Genomic DNA, 21747 nt, shown 5'->3' on the forward strand with positions numbered 1-21747 from the left:
GTTTCGAAATCGTTTCATTATTATTTCCGCATGTCTGGTGCAAGTTTTATAGTTGTTGTTTGTTTTATCAGTGAAAAAAATAATAATTATCACACCAACAGTCAACAACAGAGGGAGAGGGAAGCTTCAGAAGTTCCCCCTGTCCCATTTGGAGGTTTTTTTAGCGTATTGCGCAGTCGCGTCCGCCATTAACGAATCGATTCGTAATTGTTTCGTAATTTCCGAAATTTCGTAAATTTCGAACTTTTTTAAAGAAAAATTTCGGAATTCTTTTAAAAATCAAAAAGCAAAAACCCCCTAAAAACTAATCGAGTTTAGAAACAATTTTTTCCGTGGTTGCCCAGCCCTATACAGGCGACTTGGAGCATTCGAGTACAAAGTGTTGCCTTTTGGGTTGAATAGGGCTCCTCAAGTGTTCATGCTGTGCTACCACAGCCCCGTTGTAATAATGCAATGGCCCCGCCATATTTGCTGGGATCGGGGGGGGGGGGGGCTGAAAATGGAAAAACTGTAAATGCAAAATGTGTGGTGCTTTCTTTTTTGAACTGAGGAATATCTAGATGCTCCAGGGCAACTCTCTGGTTGACTTTTAGCTGACTATAACTGTCGAGTTGTCTGGACTTAGAAGTGCTTTCTTCAGGAATGTATAGTTCTTCCAGTGTATAGTTTTCCTTCCTCCTATCTGACCTTCGGTGGAAGGTTTCTCCCCCTGCTGTATTTTGCTGGCCCTTTTTTGTGCAAACCTTCCCTTGGTCTTCCCTTCCCTTCCTCATGTGTAACGCTCCTCTCTTGCTCCTCTTCTTCTCCTTGCGTCTTCTGGCCAAACTGCTGCCTAGACCTCGGTGGCTGGAACTAGCAGAGACGAGCGCAGTGCTCTGCCTGAATTAGCCTGTGAAGGTAGAAGCAAGCTTTTTCCTGTAATCCCGTTGCATGATTCAAAAGGGGGGGAAATCCCATTAGATTGTGCCTCCACCCCTCCTTTTATTGTCGCAGGCTTAATTCCAGAATTAATAGCCGTGGCCTGACTCTTCTGAAAGAGCTACTTTTCATTTTAATGAACAGATCAAATGGGTTTCATTCAAGCGTCATATGGATAATAGGGAAAAGCAATTAATTCCTCCAGCCTCATAAAGAAAGGGGAAAGAAGGATGAGATTTATGCTCCGATCTTTCTAAAAATACCTTATAAAGCTGACTTAATTCAAAACCAGAGTTCAGGAAAATGAAAAGTGGCTCAAGATCCCATTTTCCGGTTTTCTTGCTTCCTTCCTTTCCTTCTTTCTTTTCTTTCTTATCTTGGAATGGTCATTCATTCTCTTGTGAGAACTGGAATATTTTCTCTATATTATTATTTGTTGCATGCCCTTCATGGAGTTATCTGATTGAAATTGGCACAGCTGGGTTTACCAACATAATGAAGTCCCTAGAAAATGCATATCTGTGTTGTCGAAGGCTTTCATGGCTGGAATCACTAGGTTCTTGTGGGTTTTTTCGGGCTTTAGGGCCATGTTCTAGAGGCATTCTCTCCTGACGTTTCGCCTGCATCTATGGCAAGCATCCTCAGAGGTAGTGAGGTCTACCTCACTGTTGGGGTTCAGCCTGAGTTTGAACTTGAACCTGATTCTCTGTTTGTTCCTCCTGATGCTAATGAAAGTATATTTACTGATGCTAATGGAAATGTACCTTTTGATGCCAATGCTCCTGAAATTAGTGAGGAAGAAACTGCTGTAGGTTTGGAAAATGCCAATGTTCCTGAAATTAGTGAGGAAGGAACTTCTGTAGATTTGGAAAATGAAAGTACCAGTGTTCCTGAGAATGTTTCAGAGGGAAGCCATGACCTTTCACTCCCTTCTGCACCTGTTAACTGTAATGACAACAGAAGGGGCCAAATTTGGGAAGACAGAAGTAAAACACTCAGTTTGCGTCGATCCTCCCGAATTCAAGAATTAAAAACATGGGCTTCAAAACAGAAGGGCGGTTCACGGAACCGATTCTTGAGTTTTAATTGCAATACGCCAGGCTGATTGCCTCAGTTCAGGCATCGTTTCAGAATTGATGAAGACCTTGGCAGTTCTCCCGGTTCCCTGGCCATAGTTTGGGAAGATTTCTAGGATATCAAGTACGGTTAGTGGATTGCTAACAGATTCCAGTATTTTCCCAGTGAGGCTTTTGGTTTTGCTTTGTCCATTTAAATTCGTGTTTGCTGATTTTGCTGTGGCTTTTGACTTACATTTTTCCTTTATTTTGTAACCATTTTTCTTCAATTAAAAAGGATTGTTTTTCACAGCCAAGTGTGGTGGATAGTTATCTTAGGGCATCGTTCCCTGCTCTGGATTGCAACACTCACTACCTCTGAGGATGCTTGCCATAGATGCAGGCGAAACGTCAGGAGAAATGCCTCTAGACCATGGCCATACAGCCTGCAAAAACCTACAACAACCCAGTCTATTTTTCACTCCCTCTGTTCTCAAACCTAATCTGGCTTCTCGGGAAAACTCCCGAGAACTCCCGAGAACATGGCCCTATAGCCCGAAAAAACCCACAAGAACCTAAATGCATATCTTATTGCAATTCTGGGTTTTCTTTTCTGTACTTATATTTATGTGTTGTAACTAACATGGGTTAGCTTAGATGGCTTTGCAGTGCTGCTGAGTCTTAATAGCATTAGCTTACATCAGTGATGGGCAACCTTTTGAGCTTGGTGTGTCAAAATTTGCCAAAAACCTGAGCATAACTTGGGTGGGGTGTCAACTTCGAACCCCCCCCCCCCATAATTTTGCAATATTTATAGTTTAAATAAGAAAAATGTACATTCCATGCTGAGTTATGGAGTGAACAATGCTCAAATGTGCAGATGTTAAATTTGTAGAGCCTTTTACAAATTTAAGGATGGAATTAGATTGGCTCTTCTCTGTATGTGGCCGCGTGTCATCAAAAATAGCCAGGCGTGTCAGTGCTGATACACGTGTCATAGGTTGACCATCACGGGCTTTCATGATACAGAAAAAGCCAGGAAGCCTTACCAAACCTTTCTTCCGTAGGATTTTTTGTATACTTTTGTTCAGCACTTGCATGTTGTCCACTGAATGGTTATTGTTCCATATCTTACATGTTTCATCCTGGCTATCATCCTGCATCCTATGTCTGTGCATGTGGTTTGTTCAGCATTCGGTGCATGTTTCTTACCAAGTGTTGCCGAAGGCTTTCGTGGCTGGAATTACTGGGTTGCTGTGCTTTTTCCGGGCTGTATGGCCAGAATTTCCCCAAATACGTTTGTTTATTTATTTGTTTGTTTAACTTGTATACCGCTATTCCCAATGTGGCTCGGAGCGGTTTACAGAAACAGATTAAAACAATACAATTAGCTTTAAAAACATACAAACAATCTACAAACCCACCAAGAAAATCCAACCAATGCTACATTCAGCAGAGGACAAGAGGGATCCTCTCACCTCTGCAGGAGTCTACCGTATACCATGCAGCTGTGGACAAGTCTACATAGGGACCACCAAACGCAGCATTGCCCAGACACGCATCAAGGAACATGAAAGGCACTGCAGACTACTTCAACCAGAGAAGTCAGCCATAGCAGAGCACCTGATGAACCAGCCTGGGCACAGCATATTATTTGAGAACACAGAAATGCTGGACCACTCCAACAACCACCATGTCAGACTACACAGAGAAGCCATTGAAATCCACAAGCATGTGGACAATTTCAACAGAAAGGAGGAGACCATGAAAATGAACAAAATCTGGCTACCAGTATTAAAAAAACTCCAAAATTACAACAGCAAAACAACAGAAGGAAAACAAACAAGGACGTCTAATCACCTCTCGACAAAAGTTTGCTCCAGGCACTGTCAGGCCATTATATGCTAATCAAGGTAGTCAGTTGAAACATTCACACCTAGTTCCAGCAGACAAGAGTCCTTTGTCCCACCCTGGTCACTCCACAGATATATAAACCCTTTTTCCTAGTTCCAACAGACCTCACTGTCTCTGAGGATGCTTGCCATAGATGCAGGCGAAACATCAGGAGAGAATACCTCTAGACCATGGCCATACAGCCTGCAAAAACCTACAACAACCCAGTCTATTTTTCACTCCCTCTGTTCTCAAACCTAATCTGGCTTCTCGGGAAAACTCCCAATTGACTCAAGGTCATTTCACAAGGGAACTGAAACTTTTACCTTCTGTTGCTCAGGAACGAGCACAGGAATCCTTGGCCCTCAATTCTCTAGCAGACTTTTCAGGCGAAACGTCAGCAAAGAATGCCTCTAGGCCATGGCCATATAGCCCGAAAAAACCTACAACCCAGACCCCTCAAACTTTGAGGATGCCTGCCATAGATGTGGGCGAAACATCAGGAGAGAATGCTTCTGGAATGTGGTCATACAGCCCAGAAAACTCACAGCAACCCAGTTTCTTATCAAGTGCTTTTGCAACTTTTCTTTCTTTAGACCAAAGACCCATGTTTGACCAGACAGGGACTCATACTTGGCATAGAACAGAGTCTTTATGGTTGCCGTCACTTTCTCCGTTGTCACTCATATATTTACTTATCGAAATGGTAACCCTCTGCCCAATACTTGATGTCCAAGGTGGAGATGGGAAGAGAGGGGCTTGGCCGCATGCAATATCTTCTGTTTTGTGCCATTTCCTGCAGCTGCTTCACTCCAACTCCAACGTGAAGCTTAGCCTGCCGCCACCACCGCTGCCGTCGCAGCATCCTCGGGACCTCCAGCCACTGGGCTGCACGGCCGTCTCCTGGGAGCAGTACCAGCAACCGCAGCAGCAGTTCCTGCAGGCTGAGAGAAATTGCCACCGCTTGCAGGAAGAGCTGGAGAGCCGCCCCCCAGAAACAAATATGCCCCAGGTACGTCCCCTCTGCACGCAGTCCCAGTTCCAACTTTGTCTCTCCCTCCAGGTGTTTTGGACTCCAACTCCCATAATTCCTAACAGCCGGTAGGCTGTTAGGAATTATGGGAGTTGGAGTCCAAAACACCTGGAGGGCTGAAGTTTCCCCATGCCTTGTCTACGATGTAGATGACTCTCCAACCACCAGTAGTTGCCTCTTCATCCCTCCGTTCCTCGTAGTGATCCTTTCTCTGTTTATGCCAGTTTCAATCCTCCATTCCTCCGTAGTTTCCATGCTTTGTCTCATCAGTTGTCCGCGATGTTGTTCCTGTGTTCCTAATTCTTTAACCGTACGTCGTCATGATAATACAATAATGTATTACTAATTGGACTGCCTTGTTTATTAGCTCTCCTGCAACTAAAGCTACCAAACGGAAAGACTCCGTAGCCAGCAAAGCGTAGATCATGGCCTTAATCTGAAGCCCCATTGGCACCAACTCTGGTTTTATATTGTTGGGTCGTTAACCGATCCATGTTCAATGTGCTTAGACCTCCAGGTCCTAAACGAAGATTTTCTGGTGTCATTGGGTGTGCTGTCCACTTACTTTCTCCCTTCTCCAGCTCTGAGAAGGCTTCCCTTATGCACCTTCTCCTTCTCTCCTTCTCCTTTTCTTTCCTTCTTCCCTTGCTTTCCCTTATACACTTTCCTACAGTTTCCTATTCCTTCCTTCCTTCCTTCCTTCCTTCCTTCCTTCCTTCCTTCCCTCGTCTTCCCTTTTTCTCTTTCTTTCTTTCCTTCCTCCCTTCTTTCTTTGTTTGTTTTTCTATCTTTCTTTCCTTTTTTTCTTTCCTTTCTCTTTCTTTTGTTTTTTTATCTCTCCTCTCCCTTCCTTTCTCTTCCCTTTTTTCTTTCTTTCCTTCCTCCCCATACCTATTCCCTTCCTTTCTCTTTCTTCTTTTCTCTTCATTTTCTTTCTTTTTTCCTCACTTCCTTCCTTCTTTCTTTCTCTGCTTTTCTATCTTTCTTTCCCTCTTTCTTTTCTTTCTCTTCTTTTTTCTCTTTCTTTCCTTTCTTTCTCTTTCTTCATTTCTCTTTATTTTCTTTCTTTCTTTCTTCCTTCCTTCCTTCCTTCCTTCCTTCTTTCTTTGCTTTTCCATCTTTCTTTCCTTTCTCTTTCTGTCTTTTCTTTTTATCTCTCCTCTCCCTTCCTTTCTCTCCTTTTTTTCTCTTTCTTTCTTTCCTTCCTTTCTCTTTCTTCATTTCTCTTTATTTTCTTTCTTTTTTTCTTCCTTCTTTCTTTCTTTGCTTTTCCATCTTTCTTTCCTTTCTCTTTCTGTCTTTTCTTTTTATCTCTCCCTTCCTTTCTCTCCTTTTTCTCTCTTTCTTTCTTTCCTTCTTTTCTCTTTCTTCTTTTCTCTTTATTTTCTTTCTTTTTCCTTCCTTACTTCCTTCGTCTTCCCTTTCTGCTCTTTCTTTCCTTCGTCCCATACCTTTTTCCTTCCTTCCTTCCTTGTTTGTTTGTTTGTTTGTTTTTCTATCTTCCTTTCCTTTTTTCTTTCCTTTCTCTTCTATTTATCTCTCCTCTCCCTTCCTTTCTCTTCCCTTTTTACTTTCTTTCCTTCCTACCCATAACTTTTCCCTTCCTTTCTCTTTCTTCTTTTCTCTTCATTTTCTTTCTTTTTTCCTTCCTTCCTTCCTTCCTTCCTTTCTTTCTTTCTTTACTTTTCTGTCTTTCTTTCCTTTTCTGTCTTTTTTCCTTTTTCCTTTCCTTTTCTCTTTCTTTCTTTTCTCTTCTTTTTATCTCTCCTCTTCCTTCCTTTCTCTCCCCTTTTTACTTTCTCTCCTTCCTCCCCATATCTTTTCCCTTCCTTTCTCTTTCTTCTTTTCTCTTCATTTTCTTTCTTTTTTTCCTTCCTTCTTTCTTTCTTTCTTTACTTTTCAGTCTTTCCTTCCTTCTTTCTTTCCTTTCTCTTTCTTTCTTTTCTCCTTTTTATCTCTTCTCTCCCTTCCTTTCTCTTCCCTTTTTTCCTCTTTCTTTCCTTTCTTTCTCTTCTTTTCTCTTTATTTTCTTTCTTTTTTCCTTCCTATCTTCCTTCCTTCCTTCTTTCTTTGCTTTTCTATCTTTCTCTCCTTCTTTCTCTTTATTTTCTTTTTATCTCTCCTCTCCCTTTCTCTTCCCTTTTTTCTCTTTCTTTCCTTCCTTTCTCTTTCTTCTTTCCTCTTTGTTCTCTTGCTTTTTCCTTCCTTTTTTCTTTCTTTGCTTTTCTATCTTTCTTTTCTTTCTCTTTCTTTCTTTTCTCTTTTTTATCTCTCCTCTTAATTTCTTTCTCTTCCCTTTTTTCTCTCTTTCCTTCCTTTATCTTTCTTCTTTTCTCCTTATTTCCTTCCTTCCTTCTTTCTTTCTTTCTTTCTTTCTTTGCTTTTCTATCTTTCTCTTTCTTTCTTTTCTCTTTTTTATCTCTCCTCTCCCTTTCTTTCTCTTCCCTTTTTTCTCTTTCTTTCTTTCCTTCCTTTCTCTTTCTTTTTTTCTCCTTCTTTTCTTCCTTCCTTCCTTCCTTCCTTCCTTTTTTGCTTTTCTATCTTTCTTTTCTTTCTCTTTCTTTCTTTTCTCCTTTTTTTACCTCCTCTCCCTTCCTTTCTCTTTCCTTTTTCTCTTTCTTTCCCTCCTTTCTCTTTCTTCTTTTCTCTTCACCTTCCTTCCTCCCTCCTTTCCTCTCCTTCCCTTCCCTTTCTCCTTTCCTTTATTTATCTTCATTTGAGTTGCCTGAACTCTTGGAATTAAAATATATCAAAAGATATTGCAGCTTATTCATGCTTATGGGACACAGACTATACCTTTTACCTGGTTTGTAATCTGTTGTTCGGGCTTGGCCTCATGTAAGCCGCCCCGAGTCCCCGTTGGGGGAAATGTTGGCGGGGTATAGATAATGATGATGATGATGATGATTATTATTATTGTATTGTCAAAGGCTTTCATGGCCGGAATCACTGGGTTGTAGTAGGTTTTTTCGGGCTATATGGCCATGGTCTAGAGGCATTCTCTCCTGACGTTTCGCCTGCATCTATGGCAAGCATCCTCAGAGGTAGTGAGCTACCTCTGAGGATGCTTGCCATAGATGCAGGCAAAACGTCAGGAGAGAATGCCTCTAGACCATGGCCATATAGCCCGAAAAAACCTACAACAACCCTATTATTATTATTATTATTATTATTATTATTATTATTATTATTATTGGTCCCCTACTATTTATTTATTTATTTATTTACCGCTCTTCTCAGCCATCAGGTGACTCAGAGTGGTTAACAACCAGTATCAGCAACACAGTACAAAATCATTAGTCATTTAACTTGACTAGTCCCATCAAGATTACTAAGATCATCTGGAGAGGCCCTGCTCTCAGTCCCACCAGCCTCGCAAGCGTGGCTGGTGGGGACGAGGGACAGGGCCTTCTCGGTGGTGGCCCCACGACTCTGGAACTCTCTCCCTCTGGAGGCCAGAACCGGCCCATCCATCCTAACATTTAGGAAACGAGTGAAGACGTGGCTGTGGAGTCAGGCCTTCGAGGAATGAGACAACACCATAGGACTCTGGATGGAAGTGGATATAGATCCATCTTATTAGGACGACTGACCACTGTAGTTTTATATTTAGGGTTTTTAAAGTTGTTTTGTAATTTGTGATATATGATATTTTAATGAATGTATATGTTTTTATGGCTGTAAACCGGGCTGAGTCCCTCGACGATGTTCTAGAGGCATTTCTCCTGACGTTTCGCCTGCATCTATGGCAAGCATCCTCAGAGGTAGTGAGGTCTGTTGGAATTAGGAAAATGGGTTTATATATCTGTGGAATGGCTGGAGTGGGGCAAAGAGCTCTTCTCTGCTGGAGCTAGGTGTGAATGTTTCAGCTGATCACCTTCATTACATTTGAAGGCTTGCCTGAGCCTGGGAAAATCTCTTGCTGGGAGAAATTAAGAAATTTTAGAAAATTACAACAGCAAAACAACAGAGAGGAAACAACCAGGCACAGATTAACACCTCCCAGCAAGAGATTTTCCCAGGCTCAGGCAAGCCTTCAAATGCTAATGAAGGTGATCAGCTAAACATTCACACCTAACTGCAGCAGGGAAGAGCTCCTTGCCCCACCCCAGCCATTCCACAGATATATAAACCCATTGTCCTAATTCCAACAGACCTCACTATCTCTGAGGATGCTTGCCATAGATGCAGGCGAAACGTCAGGAGAAATGCCTCTAGAACATGGCTCTATAGCCCGAAAAAACCCACAAGAACCTAATCAAAAACATCAATGCAACAATACAGCAAAACAACAATCCATCACGTCTCATCAATAGAATCAGCATCCGATCTCGTTGTCCATTAATCCATATTCCAGTAAACAATCAATTGCACTGTTTAGTTAAAAGCCTGTTCGAAGAGCCAGGTCTTCACTCTCTTCCGGAATGCCAATAAGGAGCATGCCTAATGTCTGTAGGAAGGGCGTTCCACAGCCGGGGGACCACCACTGAGAAGGCCCTGTCTCTCGTCCCCGCCAGACGTGCTTGTGAGGCCGGCGGGACCGAGAGCAGGGACTCCCCAGACGATCTTAACATCCTAACTGTTTCATAGGAGGAGATGCGTTCAGACAGATAGGTCCTAAATGCCTCTGTGCCAAGATGTTCATTTTATGGTCTGCTAAGACTTCTATTTATTATTTATTATTTATTATTTATTTACTTTGCTTATATACCGCTGTATCTCAAGCCCGAAGGCGACTCACAGCGGTTCACAAACAGTAAAAACAGTAGAAACAGCAGTGGTTCCATACAACATATAACAATTGACTTAACACATTATCCATAAATTACCAATAAGCAATTACAATGCACAATTATTACGAAAAACAACCGTACCCAATCTTCTCATCATCCAAGCGTAGTCCAGGTTCGTCGTCCATTGTTCCATTCCTATGTTCCATTACCAGATTGCACTAAATTACTCAAACGCCTGCACAAACAGCCAGGTCTTCACCTTTTTGCGGAATACCATTAGAGATGGTGCTAGTCTAATGTCCGTAGGAAGGGCGTTCCACAGCCGAGGAGCCACCACCGAGAAGGCCCTATCTCTCGTCCCCGCCAGCCGAGCTTGAGAAGCAGGCGGGATCGAGAGCAGGGCCTCCCCGGAAGATCTCAAAGTCCTGGTGGGTTCATAGGCAGAGATGCGGTCAGATAGGTAGCTTGGGCCGGAACCATTAACCATTTAAATCCCTTTGACAAGGAATGTTTTCAAGCCATTGCATAATTGTGCTTGTTTTTGGTTGAGCAGCCAACGCTAGCCTTTAAAGCCAAAACGTCCGTGTTTTGCATGGCTTCCTTTCCTTTTTAACCCCCTGTGTGGCTGCCACGGCTGCCTTGTTTGCATTGCTGCCAAGCGCGTGTGCCGTGCTCTTCTTCTACTTGGTTGTGTTGACTTCTCTCCCAGAGACTTGTGGGTGAAGTGTGTCCTCCTTGCCTTTCTCTTCCCAGGCTTCTCTTCCGGAGCAACAGCGGTCCTTGCATGCCGATTCCTACCGCCGGATTGGCCACCTCTGACACCTCATTCCTTACTCACCCAAACTGGCATAAGCTGAGAAACCCAGGGATCAAATCGCTTTATCTTGTTGTCGTTGTCGTCGTTGTTGCTTAATTTAAAAAGAGAGACCCACTTTATTTTATTTTTAAGCCTCTCCTCCCTCCCGCTTATTTATTTGTGTCGGAATTTCTATTTGTGTACGTATGTGTGTGTGTCCGTATCTTTGCACACGTGTGTGTCAGGAAAAGGAGAATCACACACTGCATTCTTTCTCTCTATATTATTTTTTTTTAATATTCGTTACGAGTCTTCTTCCTCCTTAATTGTTATTATTATTTTTTTAATTTATGTTATTTAAAAATGGCTTATCCGGAAAGGGGAAAGTATGGAAAGAGAAACACTATTTTTTGTTTTCTTCTCAAATCGAAATGGTATAATAACTATTTTTAAACGAAAATAAGGGTACTGATTTTTTTATATATTGGGATCCGAAGGAGAAAAAACGGGGCTATTTATACAAAGGTTTTGTACGAGATGTATTGTATACACATACTTTTTAAATGGGGAAAGAGCTACACTTTTGTTGGCTGAGATGGGGCAAATAAAATCCACGTTTTAAGTATCCCGGTGTGTGTCTCTTTGTCTTGCCAATGAGCAGGGCTTTGGTGTTAGGCTGTAGCCAAAGCATGGGCAAACTTCGGCCCTCTTTCCGGGTGTTTTGGACTCCAACGCCCACAATTCCTGGCCTCAGGCTCTTTCCTTTTCCCCCTCAGCCGCTTATTTATTTATTATTTATTTATTTACTATTCTTGTATACCGCTGTATCTCAAGCCCGAGGGTGACTCACAGCAGTTTCCAACAGCAAAGACAATAAAAACAGCAATAATTAATATACAATGACAGTTAAATTACGCATTTCCATTAATAGCTAATAAGCAATCAACAATAGACAGTTATCACAAATCCCATCCCTGATCACCTCATCATCCAAGCGTGATCCAAATTCGTCGTCCATTGTTCCGTTCCTATGTTCCAAATTACCAAGTTGCACTGAATTACTCAAACGCCTGCACAAACATCCAGGTCTTCAACTTTCTACAGAATGTCATGAGAGATGGTGCCAGCCTAACGTCTACAGGAAGGGCGTTCCAGAGCTGAGGAGCCACCACCGAGAAGGCCCTATCTCTCGTCCCCACCAACCGGGCTTGAGAGGCTGGCGGGATCGAGAGAAGGGCCTCCCCGGAAGATCTCAAAGTCCGGGTGGGTTCATAGGCCGAGATGCGGTCAGATAGGTATCTTGGGCCGGAACCGTTTAGGGCTTTATAGGCCAGTACCAACACCTTGAATTGGGCCCGGTAGCAAATCGGCAGCCAGTGGAGCTGGTGCAACAGGGGGGTTGTGTGCTCCCTGCGCTCCGCTCCTGTTAGAATCATGGCTGCCGCGCGTTGGACTAATTGCAGCTTCCGGGCCGTCTTCAGGGGCAGCCCCACGTAGAGAGCGTTGCAGTAGTCTAGGCGAGATGTGACAAGAGCGTGGACTACTGTGACCAAGTCAGACTTCCCAAGGTACGGGCTTAAGCGGCTGAGGGGGAAAAGGAAAGGGCCTGAGGCCAGGAATTGTGGGCGTTGGAGTCCAAAACACCTGGAAAGAGGGCCAAAGTTTGCCCATGCCCCTATTTGACCTCATGTGGGTGCATCTACTGTTGCACTCCAGGCCAGGAAAACCCTCTGACTTCAAACACCACACAACTGAGTAAAATGCAAGCAGTTTATTGAAGATAATTAAAAGCAGCAGCAGTAAAAAGCAATCCACAGTAAAAGGTAGAAAAGGTAAATGCACCGGGATTGTGGCGCAGCTTGCTGAGTGTCAGCTGCATTAAGATCACTCTGACCAAAAGGTCATGAGTTCGAAGCCAGACCGGGTTGGAGTGGGTTTCCAACCAATTGTGTGTAGCCTGTTGCCGACCTTTGCAACCCGAAAGACAGTTGCATCTGTCAAGTAGGAAAATTAGGTACCACCTTAAAGGGTGGGGAGGCTAAATTAACTGATTTATGAGGCCATAAAGAAGACTCCAGCAAAGCATTCCAGCAGGGAAGCATGCGGGGAATGCGGAAGTGCTTCATCAGCGTCGCAGATGAATGATGGAAGCGACAGCTCCCCTGGCGGCCAGAAAAAGTTAAATGGCCTCTGTGTATGTCTGTATATGTTTGTATGTCAAAAATTGGCATTGAATGTTTGCCATATATGTGTACACTGTAATCCGCCCTGAGTCCCCTGCGGGGTGAGGAGAAGGGCGGAATAGAAAAGCTGTAAATAAATAAATAAATAAATAATAGGAACAGATAATCCAGGAAAATAGTCCATAAGAGTCCATGAAAACAAATACTGGGATTTCCAAGGCAAACTCCAAAGTATTTGAGCATTAATCAAACATTTAACGTGAATTAACAAGGCGTTTAATTCAGGGATCTATCCAAGGCAAGGCATCCAGGAACCTGAGAAGAGATCTTGATCTAATTCCAACATTGCTTCGTCTGGCTACAGATTCTGTACTTGACACTTTAATCCTTCTAATGTATTGTATATTCCAAGTGGCAAAGAATGGATTTTATATATGTATATCCCAAGTGGACAAGGAGGGAGCAAGCTTGTTTTCTGCTTCCCTGGAGACAAGGACGCAATGGAGCAATGGCTTCAAACTACAAGAGAGGAGATTCCACCTGAACATGAGGAAGAACTTCCTGACTGTGAGAGCCGTTCAGCAGTGGAACTCTCTGCCCCGGAGTGTGGTGGAGGCTCCTTCTTTGGAAGCTTTTAAACAGAGGCTGGATGGCCATCTGTCAGGGGTGATCTGAATGCAATATTCCTGCTTCTTGGCAGAATGGGGTTGGACTGGATGGCCCATGAGGTCTCTTCCAACTCTTTGATTCTATGATTCTCAGCTTTGAGTCTCCTAAATAGGAACAGATAATCCAGGAAAATAGTCCATGAAAACAAATACTGGTACTGATACTTCCAATCAAACACCAAAGTACAGTTTTCCCTCACTTACGTTCCAGGACCACCCGCGAAAAGTGAAAATCCAAGAAGTAGGGATGGTATATATATTTACAATCTCACATTGGAAAGTAGCATCTCAAGCGGCTCAGGGTGTTCCTATTAGCTGAGGCACAAAAGGGGGCGGTGCTCGACCCTCGGCCCTCCCGGATTCTCGGTTGTCATTGGCCATGCAGATGACGCCGGAAAAGTCGGCTCTGTGTCCTACATTCCTGTTGGCTATTCTCCATTTTGGAGTAAAAACCCACGCAACAGTGAAAATACTGCAATAAATATTTTACATTAATATTTATTGAAAAACCGCGAAACTGCGAGTCCGCAAAAAGCAAACTGTGAAGTAGTGAGGGAACACTGTACTTGAGCATTAATCAAACAAAGCACTTTAACATGAAATAACAAGGCACTTAACTTAGGAATCTATCCAAAGTCAGGAATCCATCCAGGAACCTAAGACGAGAGAAGGAAGGTGACTAAAATGATCAAGGGTCTGGAGAACAGCTTAAAGAGCTGGGCCTATTTAGCCTGAAGAAGAGAAGGGTGAGAGGAGACATGATAGCCATGTATAAATATGTGCGGGGAAGTCATAGGGAGGAGGGAGGGAGCTTCCTGTCTGCTGCCCTGGAGACTAGGATGCAGAACAATGGCTTCAAACTGCAGGAAAGGAGATTCCATCTGAACATTAGGAAGACCTTCCTGGCTGTGAGAGCCGTTCAACAGTGGAACTCACTGCCCTGGAGTATGATGGAGACTCCTTCTTTGGAGGCTTTTAATCAGAGGCTGGATGGCCATTTGTCGGGGATGCTTTGAATGTGATAATCCTGCTTCTTGGCAGAGGGTTGGACTGGATGACCCATGAGGTCTCTTCCAACTCTAGGATTCTATCTACTGTTGGACTCCAGGCCAGGAAAACTCTCTGACTTCAAACACCACACAGCTGAGTGAAATGCAAGCAGTTCATTGAAGATAATTAAAAGCAATAGCCGTAAAAAGCAATCCACAGTAAAAGGTAAATCTAAATAGGTAGAAAAGGTAAATAGGAGCAGATAATCCAGAAAATTGGTCCATAAAAGACCATGAAAATAAATACTGGGATTTCCAAGGCAAACTCCAAAGTACTTGAGCATTAATCAAACAAAGCACTTTCACATGAAATAACAAGGCACTTAAGTCAGGAATCTATCCAAGGCAAGGCGTCCAGGAACCTGAGAAGAGATCTTGACCTAATTCCAACATTGCTTCGTCTGGCTACAGATTCTGTACTTGACACTTTAATCCTTCTAATCTACTGCATATCTTAGGTGGCCAAGAATGGATTTTTTCTCAGCCTTGAGTCTCTTATCAGTCTCTGCTGCAGAGCACCTAAGAGCCTGGTTTGTTTTTCTTTACTGAGTGAAAACGCTTCTCTTGTTCACTGGCTCATTAATTTCTGAAACTGGACCAGACGCCGAGCCTTTCTCAGGCTCAAGGCCTTGGGAATCCTCAGGTAGCAGTTCAGGGAACAGACCATCATCCCCAAACCCTTCAGGAATATTCCCATCAGAAGACTCACTTTGAACATGAACCACATTGTCATTCTCTGCATCTAGAGCAACCTCATTGTTAGCCACATGAACCTCATTGTCACTCCCATCATCCAACGTACCCTGATCATTAAACACAATCACAGGCTGAACTCCCAACATCTACACTGTAGAATTAATGCACTTTAATATCACTCCATTAAGTAATTTTGCAAGATCTTTCACTTTCTGTGCCAAACACCAAACTGTTGGGCTTTTTTCTCAGGCCCTCTGCTCTCTCACCATCCTATTCTAGGGCTAGCTAGGGCTGATGGTGGGAGCTCACCCCAAACCGCGGTTTTGAAACTGACAGCCTTCTGGTTGGCAAGATTTTCTCCAGATGGTGGTTTAACCCCCTGTGCTAACCGCGGCCCCTATTATTTATTATTCCTACTGAAAGCAGACATATATAGCAATGGAAGGATTGTCCAGAGTCCCATTACACTATGTAACAGGCTCGAATCCAGGGAGAGGCGGATGAGTTCCCTCTATCAGCTCCAGCTCCTCATGCGGGGACATGAGAGAAGCCTCCCACAAGGATGATAAAAACATCAAATCATCCGGGTGTCCCCGGGGCAACGTCCTTGCAGACGGCCAATTCTCTCACACCAGAAGTGACCAACAAGCCACACCAAACAACTGCCAGGCCATCAAATGCTAATCAAGGTGGGCAATTGAAACATTCACACCTAGCTCCAGCAGACAAGAGTCCTTTGTCCCACCCTGGTCATTCCACAGATATATAAACCCATTTTCCTAGTTTCAACAGACCTCACGACCTCTGAGGATGCTTGCCATAGATGCAGGTGAAACGTCAGGAGAGAATGCCTCTAGAACATGGCCATACAACAAACCTACAACAACCCAGTCTCCCTTTGTGTTCGTCCCATCTCCTCCTCCATCCCTTCCTCCCATCTGACCATAGTTGGGCCATGCTCATATTGCAAGAAATTAGGTTTTTAAAAGCCTTAATTCAATCTGATTCTGATTCTTTGCAGAGCGGTCAGGAGCAGCTGCTAAAAATGATGGAGAGGCGCATGATGGATGTGGAGCAGCAGCTGAGGCTGGTGAAGCGCCTTCTCCAAGACAAAGTCAATCAGCTGAAAGAGCAGGTGAGTCCTCCCGACACAAACAGACAAAACACAAAGTTTGCAAGCTTGGTAGTTGATTAGATGCCCTTTGACCAGTCTCTGGCCACTGGGAGTGCCTCTGGTGTTGCTCCAAGAAGGTCCTCCCTTGTGCATCATGTGGCAGGGCTCAGGGTGCATTGCAGCAGGTGGTCAGTGGTTGGCTCTTCTCCACACTCGCATGCCGTGGACTCCACTTTGTGGCCCCATGTCTTGAGGTTGGTTCTGCATCTCGTGGTGCCAGAGCGCAGTCCGTTCAGTGCCTTCCAAGTCGCCCAGTCTTCAGTGTGCCCAGGGGGGAGTCTCTCATCTGGTCTCAGCCACTGATTGCCTTGGGCAGAGACATCCCCAGATCATCCCCTGTTTGGGTATCAGCCGCATGTCAATGACTTAAATCAAGAAATAGTTTTCTAAGATCTACAGAGACACACGCTGGAACACCTCAGCAAGTGAGAGTCTAAAAGTGGCAGGCTCAAACCCAGAACCTCAACCAATGGCTGATACCAAATGAGAGACGCTCCCCTCGGCACACAGAAAACTGGCGACTTGGGAGGCGCTGAACAGACTGCGCTCTGGCACCACGAGATGCAGAGCCAACCTCAAGAAATGGGGCCACAAAGTGGAATCCACAACATGCGAGTGTGGAGAGGAGCAAACCACTGACCACCTGCTGCAATGCAACCTGAGCCCTGCCACATGCACAAGGGAGGACCTTCTTGCGGCAACACCAGAGGCACTCCAAGTGGCCAGATACTGGTCAAAGGACATTTAATAAACTACCAAACTCACAAATTTTGTATTTTGTCTGTTTGTTTGCTTTGTTCTGTTAGAAATGTAATATAATTTGACTGGTTTCCCTGACACGACAAATAAATAAGCCACTGATTGAGGTTTTGGGTTTGAGCCTGCCACTTTTGGACTCTCGCTTGCTGAGGGGTTCCAGCGAGTGTCTCTGTAGATCTTAGGAAACTATTTCTTGATTTAAGTTCTGGTGGTGAAAACTTCAGAACTCTAACAAAACTTTCAAAATTTCATTATTATTTCATTATTGATGATTTTTATGACAGAACCTATTAGGAACTGGGAAATAAAGGGAGAAAACGTGGAGGCCGTGACAGACTTTGTATTTCTAGGTGCAAAAATGACTGCAGATGCAGACTGTGGCCAGGAAATCAGAAGACGCTTCCTTCTTGGGAGGAGAGCAAGTTCCAGTCTCGATAAAATAGTAATAGAGACATCACACTGGCAACCAAGATCCATTGCCTGGTCAAAGCCATGGTATTCCCTGTAGTCACCTACGGATGTGAGAGCTGGACCTTAGGGAAGGCTGAGCGAAGGAAGAGAGATGCTTTTGAGCTGTGGTGTTGGAGGAAAGTCCTGAGAGTGCCTTGGACTGCGAGAAGATCCAACCAGTCCATCCTCCAGGAAATAAAGCCCGACTGCTCACTGGAGGGAAGGTTAAGTAGAGGCAATGATGAAGTCCTTTGGCCACATCATGAGGAGACAGCAAAGCCTAGAGAAGGGAATGATGCTGGGGAAAGTGGAAGGCAAAAGGAAGAGGGGCCGACCAAGGGCAAGATGGATGGATGGCATCCTTGAAGCGACTGGACTGACCTTGAAGGAGCTGGGGGTGGTGACGGCCGTCAGGGAGCTCTGGCGTGGGATGGTCCATGAGGTCACGAAGAGTCGGAGACGACTGAACGAATGAACAACAATTAGGAACTGCCATTTATAATGAAATTTTGAAAGTTTTGTTAGAGTTCTGAAATTTTCACCACCAGAACTTTAGCAACACTGTAGAAGCAAAGCACCAGCGCCCCCTAGTTTTCACCACCAGAACTTTAGTTTTGTAAGTACTTTGTTGTTGTTGTTCATTCGTTCAGTTGTCTCCGACTCTTCATGACCTCATGGACCAGCCCACGCCAGAGCTCCCTGTCGGCCATCACCATCCCCAGCTCCTTTGAATTGCACATGTCTACTTCATAGGTCAACCTTCGTGCCCAGTTCTAGTCCCGGCCTAAATGGCGGGGGAAGAGTCCCATTGCTTGAGCGACAACTCCTTGTTTCTTGTGTTTCAGCTCACCAAGAACAGAAAAGCAGACGAAATGGTGAAAGACCTCTACGTTGAGAACGCCCAGCTCCTGAAAGCCCTGGAGATGACGGAACAGAGGCATCAAACGGTGGAGAAGAAGAACTACTTGCTGGAGGAGAAAATTGCCAACCTCAGCAGGATCGTCAGCAACCTGACCTCCCCAACATTGGGGTCCACGGTTCAGCTGGGCTCGTAACACGTCTGCCGAACTCTGCACAACCCATGCACTTTAGTGAGGAAATGCTGGGCATTTCGCCTGTTTTAGAAAACGCTGCCTTTGGGATGTTAGAGGTTTAGATCCGTGCCAGGGCGGCTCCTTCTCAATCTCGATCTCAACTTCCTCCCTGGATGCCTTACTGCAAACTCCCCATTTGATGGAGAGTTCAACCTGGAGGAGGAGCGCTATGACGTTGGAAGTGCAATGCACCTTCAAACACTAAACATAGGTAGACCTCCATTCGCACAGTCCTTGGCCATTACTACTTGCACAGAAATGTTGATGCCAAAGCTACAAATCACAGAATCATAGAATCACAGAGTTGGAAGAGACCTCATGGGCCATCCAGTCCAACCCCATTCTGCCAAGAAGCAGGAAAATTGCATTCAAAGCACCCCTGACAGATGTCCATCCAGCCTCTGCTTAAAAGCTTCCAAAGGAGCTAGAGCAGAACATTGCGAGCATTTTTGAGACATGGTAATTCAGTTTTACTAGCAAACTGGAAGTTAAGCCAATCCCCTTTAAGAGATATGGACACAGACATACATTGTCATCTCCATTTCCAAGCTGAGGAGCCTGCGTTGTCCACTGACACCTCTTGGTCGTGTGGCGAGCATAACTGTCATTGATAAAGTGGCGTCAAACTGCATTAATTCTACAGTTTACATGCACCCTCTACTACTAGTCCTGGTATTAGTTGATTTCTCACACATCTTCACTCACTTTAAAGTTTCCACTGCTAGTCACATCTACACTGCGGAATTAATGCAGTTTGACATCACTTTAATGGCCCTCAATGCTATGGAATCCTAAGATGTGTGGTGTGGTGACGAGCATCGCTCTGGCAGAGGATAGAATAGAATCCTAGAATCCTAGAGTTGGAAGAGACCTCATGGGCCATTCAGTCCGACCCCATTCTGCCAAGAAGCAGGAATATTGCATTCAAAGCACCCCTGACAGATGGCCATCCAGCCTCTGTTTAAAAGCTTCCAAAGAAGGAGCCTCCACCACACTCCGGGGCAGAGAGTTCCACTGCTGAACGGCTCTCACAGTCAGGAAGTTCTTCCTCGTGTTCAGATGGAATCTCCTCTCTTGTAGTTTGAAGCCAGGATAATTGCCTTATATGACTATAACTCCCAGAATTCCACACCTTTTCAGACTCCAATTCCCAGAATTCCACAGCACTGAGCCTGCATTAATTGCACCATGCAGATGCATTGTAGGATGCAAGTGGTTGTGTTTCGTTTATGACAACTTCCATGTATTCATGCAAACACTATAATGTCAAGATTGCTCAGAAGTTGGCCCCCTTTGCCCAAGAGCACTTTTATTGATCTTGATTAGAGCACTTCCAGGGACTATTTCAATTTATTTTGAATTAATTGGAAGATTCTCAGGAATCTGAATGCCATACATGTTAGAACCAAAGCAAATGGGCAGCCCTGACTTCGGTCTCAACCTCAACATGTCCAGTAATTGTGTTGTTGTTGTTTTCTAACACCTTCAGTGTGGCTTTCTCTGTTTTTTAGAACGACTTTGATTCAATTTCATTTCAGTTGGAGGAGGGAGTTGATGTACATTATGTGCTACTTTTAATATATGGACTCTTACCAACACAATCCTCCTTAAGTTGTATCATTGCAACCGTGGTGGGGTGCGTGTGTATGTATGTGTGTGTGGGGGGGGGGGGGAGGAAAACAATGACACCATAATTACTTGGGAGGCTGGGAGGTGTTAGCTGGCAGTGCTTGTTTCTTGTCAGGTCCAGCTAACATCCCCCCCCCAAACAAAGGATTCCCCCAGGCAGCAACCAGCCAGGCTTTGAAGCTGCAAGGCCAGTCAATGCTAATCAATGTGGCCTGGAGAGACCAGTTGAGGGAGTTCAGTTCACCTTGGACAGTAAATCAGGACAGTAAAAAATGCGCAACACTCAAAAAACAGAGGAATTCCAAACAGGAAACAATCAGGGCCGCCAACAAAGGATTCCCCCAGGCAGCAACCAGCCAGGCTTTGAAGCTGCAAGGCCAGTCAATGCTAATCAATGTGGCCTGGAGAGACCAGTTGAGGGAGTTCAGTTCACCTTGGACAGTAAATCAGGACAGTAAAAAAAGCAACACTCAAAAAACAGAGGAATTCCAAACAGGAAACAATCAGGGCCGCCAACAAAGGTTTCCCCCAGGCAGCAACCTGCAAGGCTATTCAGTGCTAATCACTGTGACCTGGAGAGCCGAGTTGAGGTGGTTCAGTTCACTTTGGACAGTAAATAAATGGCCATTCAATGCTAATCAATGTGTCCTGGAGAGCCCAGTTGAGGGGGTTCAGTTCACCTTGGACAGTAAATAAAGAGCAACACTATAAAAAAAACAACAACAAAGGAATTCCAGACAGGAAACAATCAGGGCCAGCTAACACCTCCTAAGAAAGGATTCCCCAGGCAGCAATCAGCCAGGCTTTGAAGCTGCAAGGCCAGTCAATGCTAATCAATGTCGCCTGGAGAGCCCAGTTGAGGGTCAGCTAACACCTTCCAACAAAGGATCCCCTAGGAAGCAACCAGCCAGGCTTTGAAGCTGCAAGGCCAGTCAATGCCAATCAGTGTGGCCTGGAGAGCCCAGTTGAGGGAGTTCAGTTCACCTTGGACAGTAAATCAGGACTAAAAAAAAACCCAGAGGAATTCCAGACAGAAAATAATCAGGCCCAGCTAACACCTCCCAACAAAGGAGTCCCCCGGGCAGTGATCAGCCAGGCTTTTAAGCTGCATGGCCATTCAATGCCAATCAAGGTGGCCTGGAGAGCCCAGTTGGGGGCCAACTAACACCTTCCAACAAAGGATTCCCCCAGGCAGCAACCAGCCAGGCTTTGAAGCTGCAAGTCCAGTCAATGCTAATCAAGGTGGCCTGGAGAGCCCAGTTGAGGGCCAGCTAACACCTTCCAACAAAGGATCCCCTAGGAAGCAACCAGCCAGGCTTTGAAGCTGCAAGGCCAGTCAATGCCAATCAATGTGGCCTGGAGAGCCCAGTTGAGGTGGTTCAGTTCACCTTGGACAGTAAATCAGGACTAAAAAAGTCAGACGAATTCTGGACAGAAAATAATCAGGGCCAGCTAACACCTCCTAACAAAGCATTCCCCCAGGCAGCAATTAGCCAGGCTTTGAAGCTACAGGGCCATTTAATGCTAATCAATGTGGCCTGGAGAGCCCAGTTGAGGTGGTTCAGTTCACCTTGGACAGTAAATAAAGAGCAACACTATTTTTTTTAAAAGGAATTC

At 44.6% G+C, this 21747-nt stretch overlaps 1 protein-coding gene across 11 annotated transcripts in view; it reads left to right on the forward strand.

Annotated features, from left to right (window-relative positions):
- Positions 1-20102, forward strand: part of NIN (ninein) — a 188166-nt gene extending 168064 nt beyond the window's left edge. For 8 of the 11 annotated variants that reach the window (XM_060753002.2, XM_067463133.1, XM_067463124.1 and 5 more), the window contains 3 exons: positions 4669-4878; positions 16046-16159; positions 18253-20102. In XM_060753002.2, coding sequence (XP_060608985.2) covers positions 4669-4878; positions 16046-16159; positions 18253-18462 — 534 coding nt within the window. In that variant the 3' untranslated portion in view covers positions 18463-20102. Of the gene's footprint in view, positions 1-836; positions 898-4668; positions 4879-10385; positions 11054-16045; positions 16160-18252 lie in introns of those variants that run through there. The other 3 variants (XM_067463134.1, XM_067463130.1, XM_067463129.1) reach the window with 2 other exon arrangements.
- The last annotated feature ends 1645 nt before the right edge of the window (positions 20103-21747 follow it).

This window comes from Anolis sagrei, chromosome 1 (genome assembly GCF_037176765.1).
Source record: "Anolis sagrei isolate rAnoSag1 chromosome 1, rAnoSag1.mat, whole genome shotgun sequence".
Taxonomy (NCBI): Eukaryota; Metazoa; Chordata; class Lepidosauria; order Squamata; family Dactyloidae; genus Anolis; species Anolis sagrei.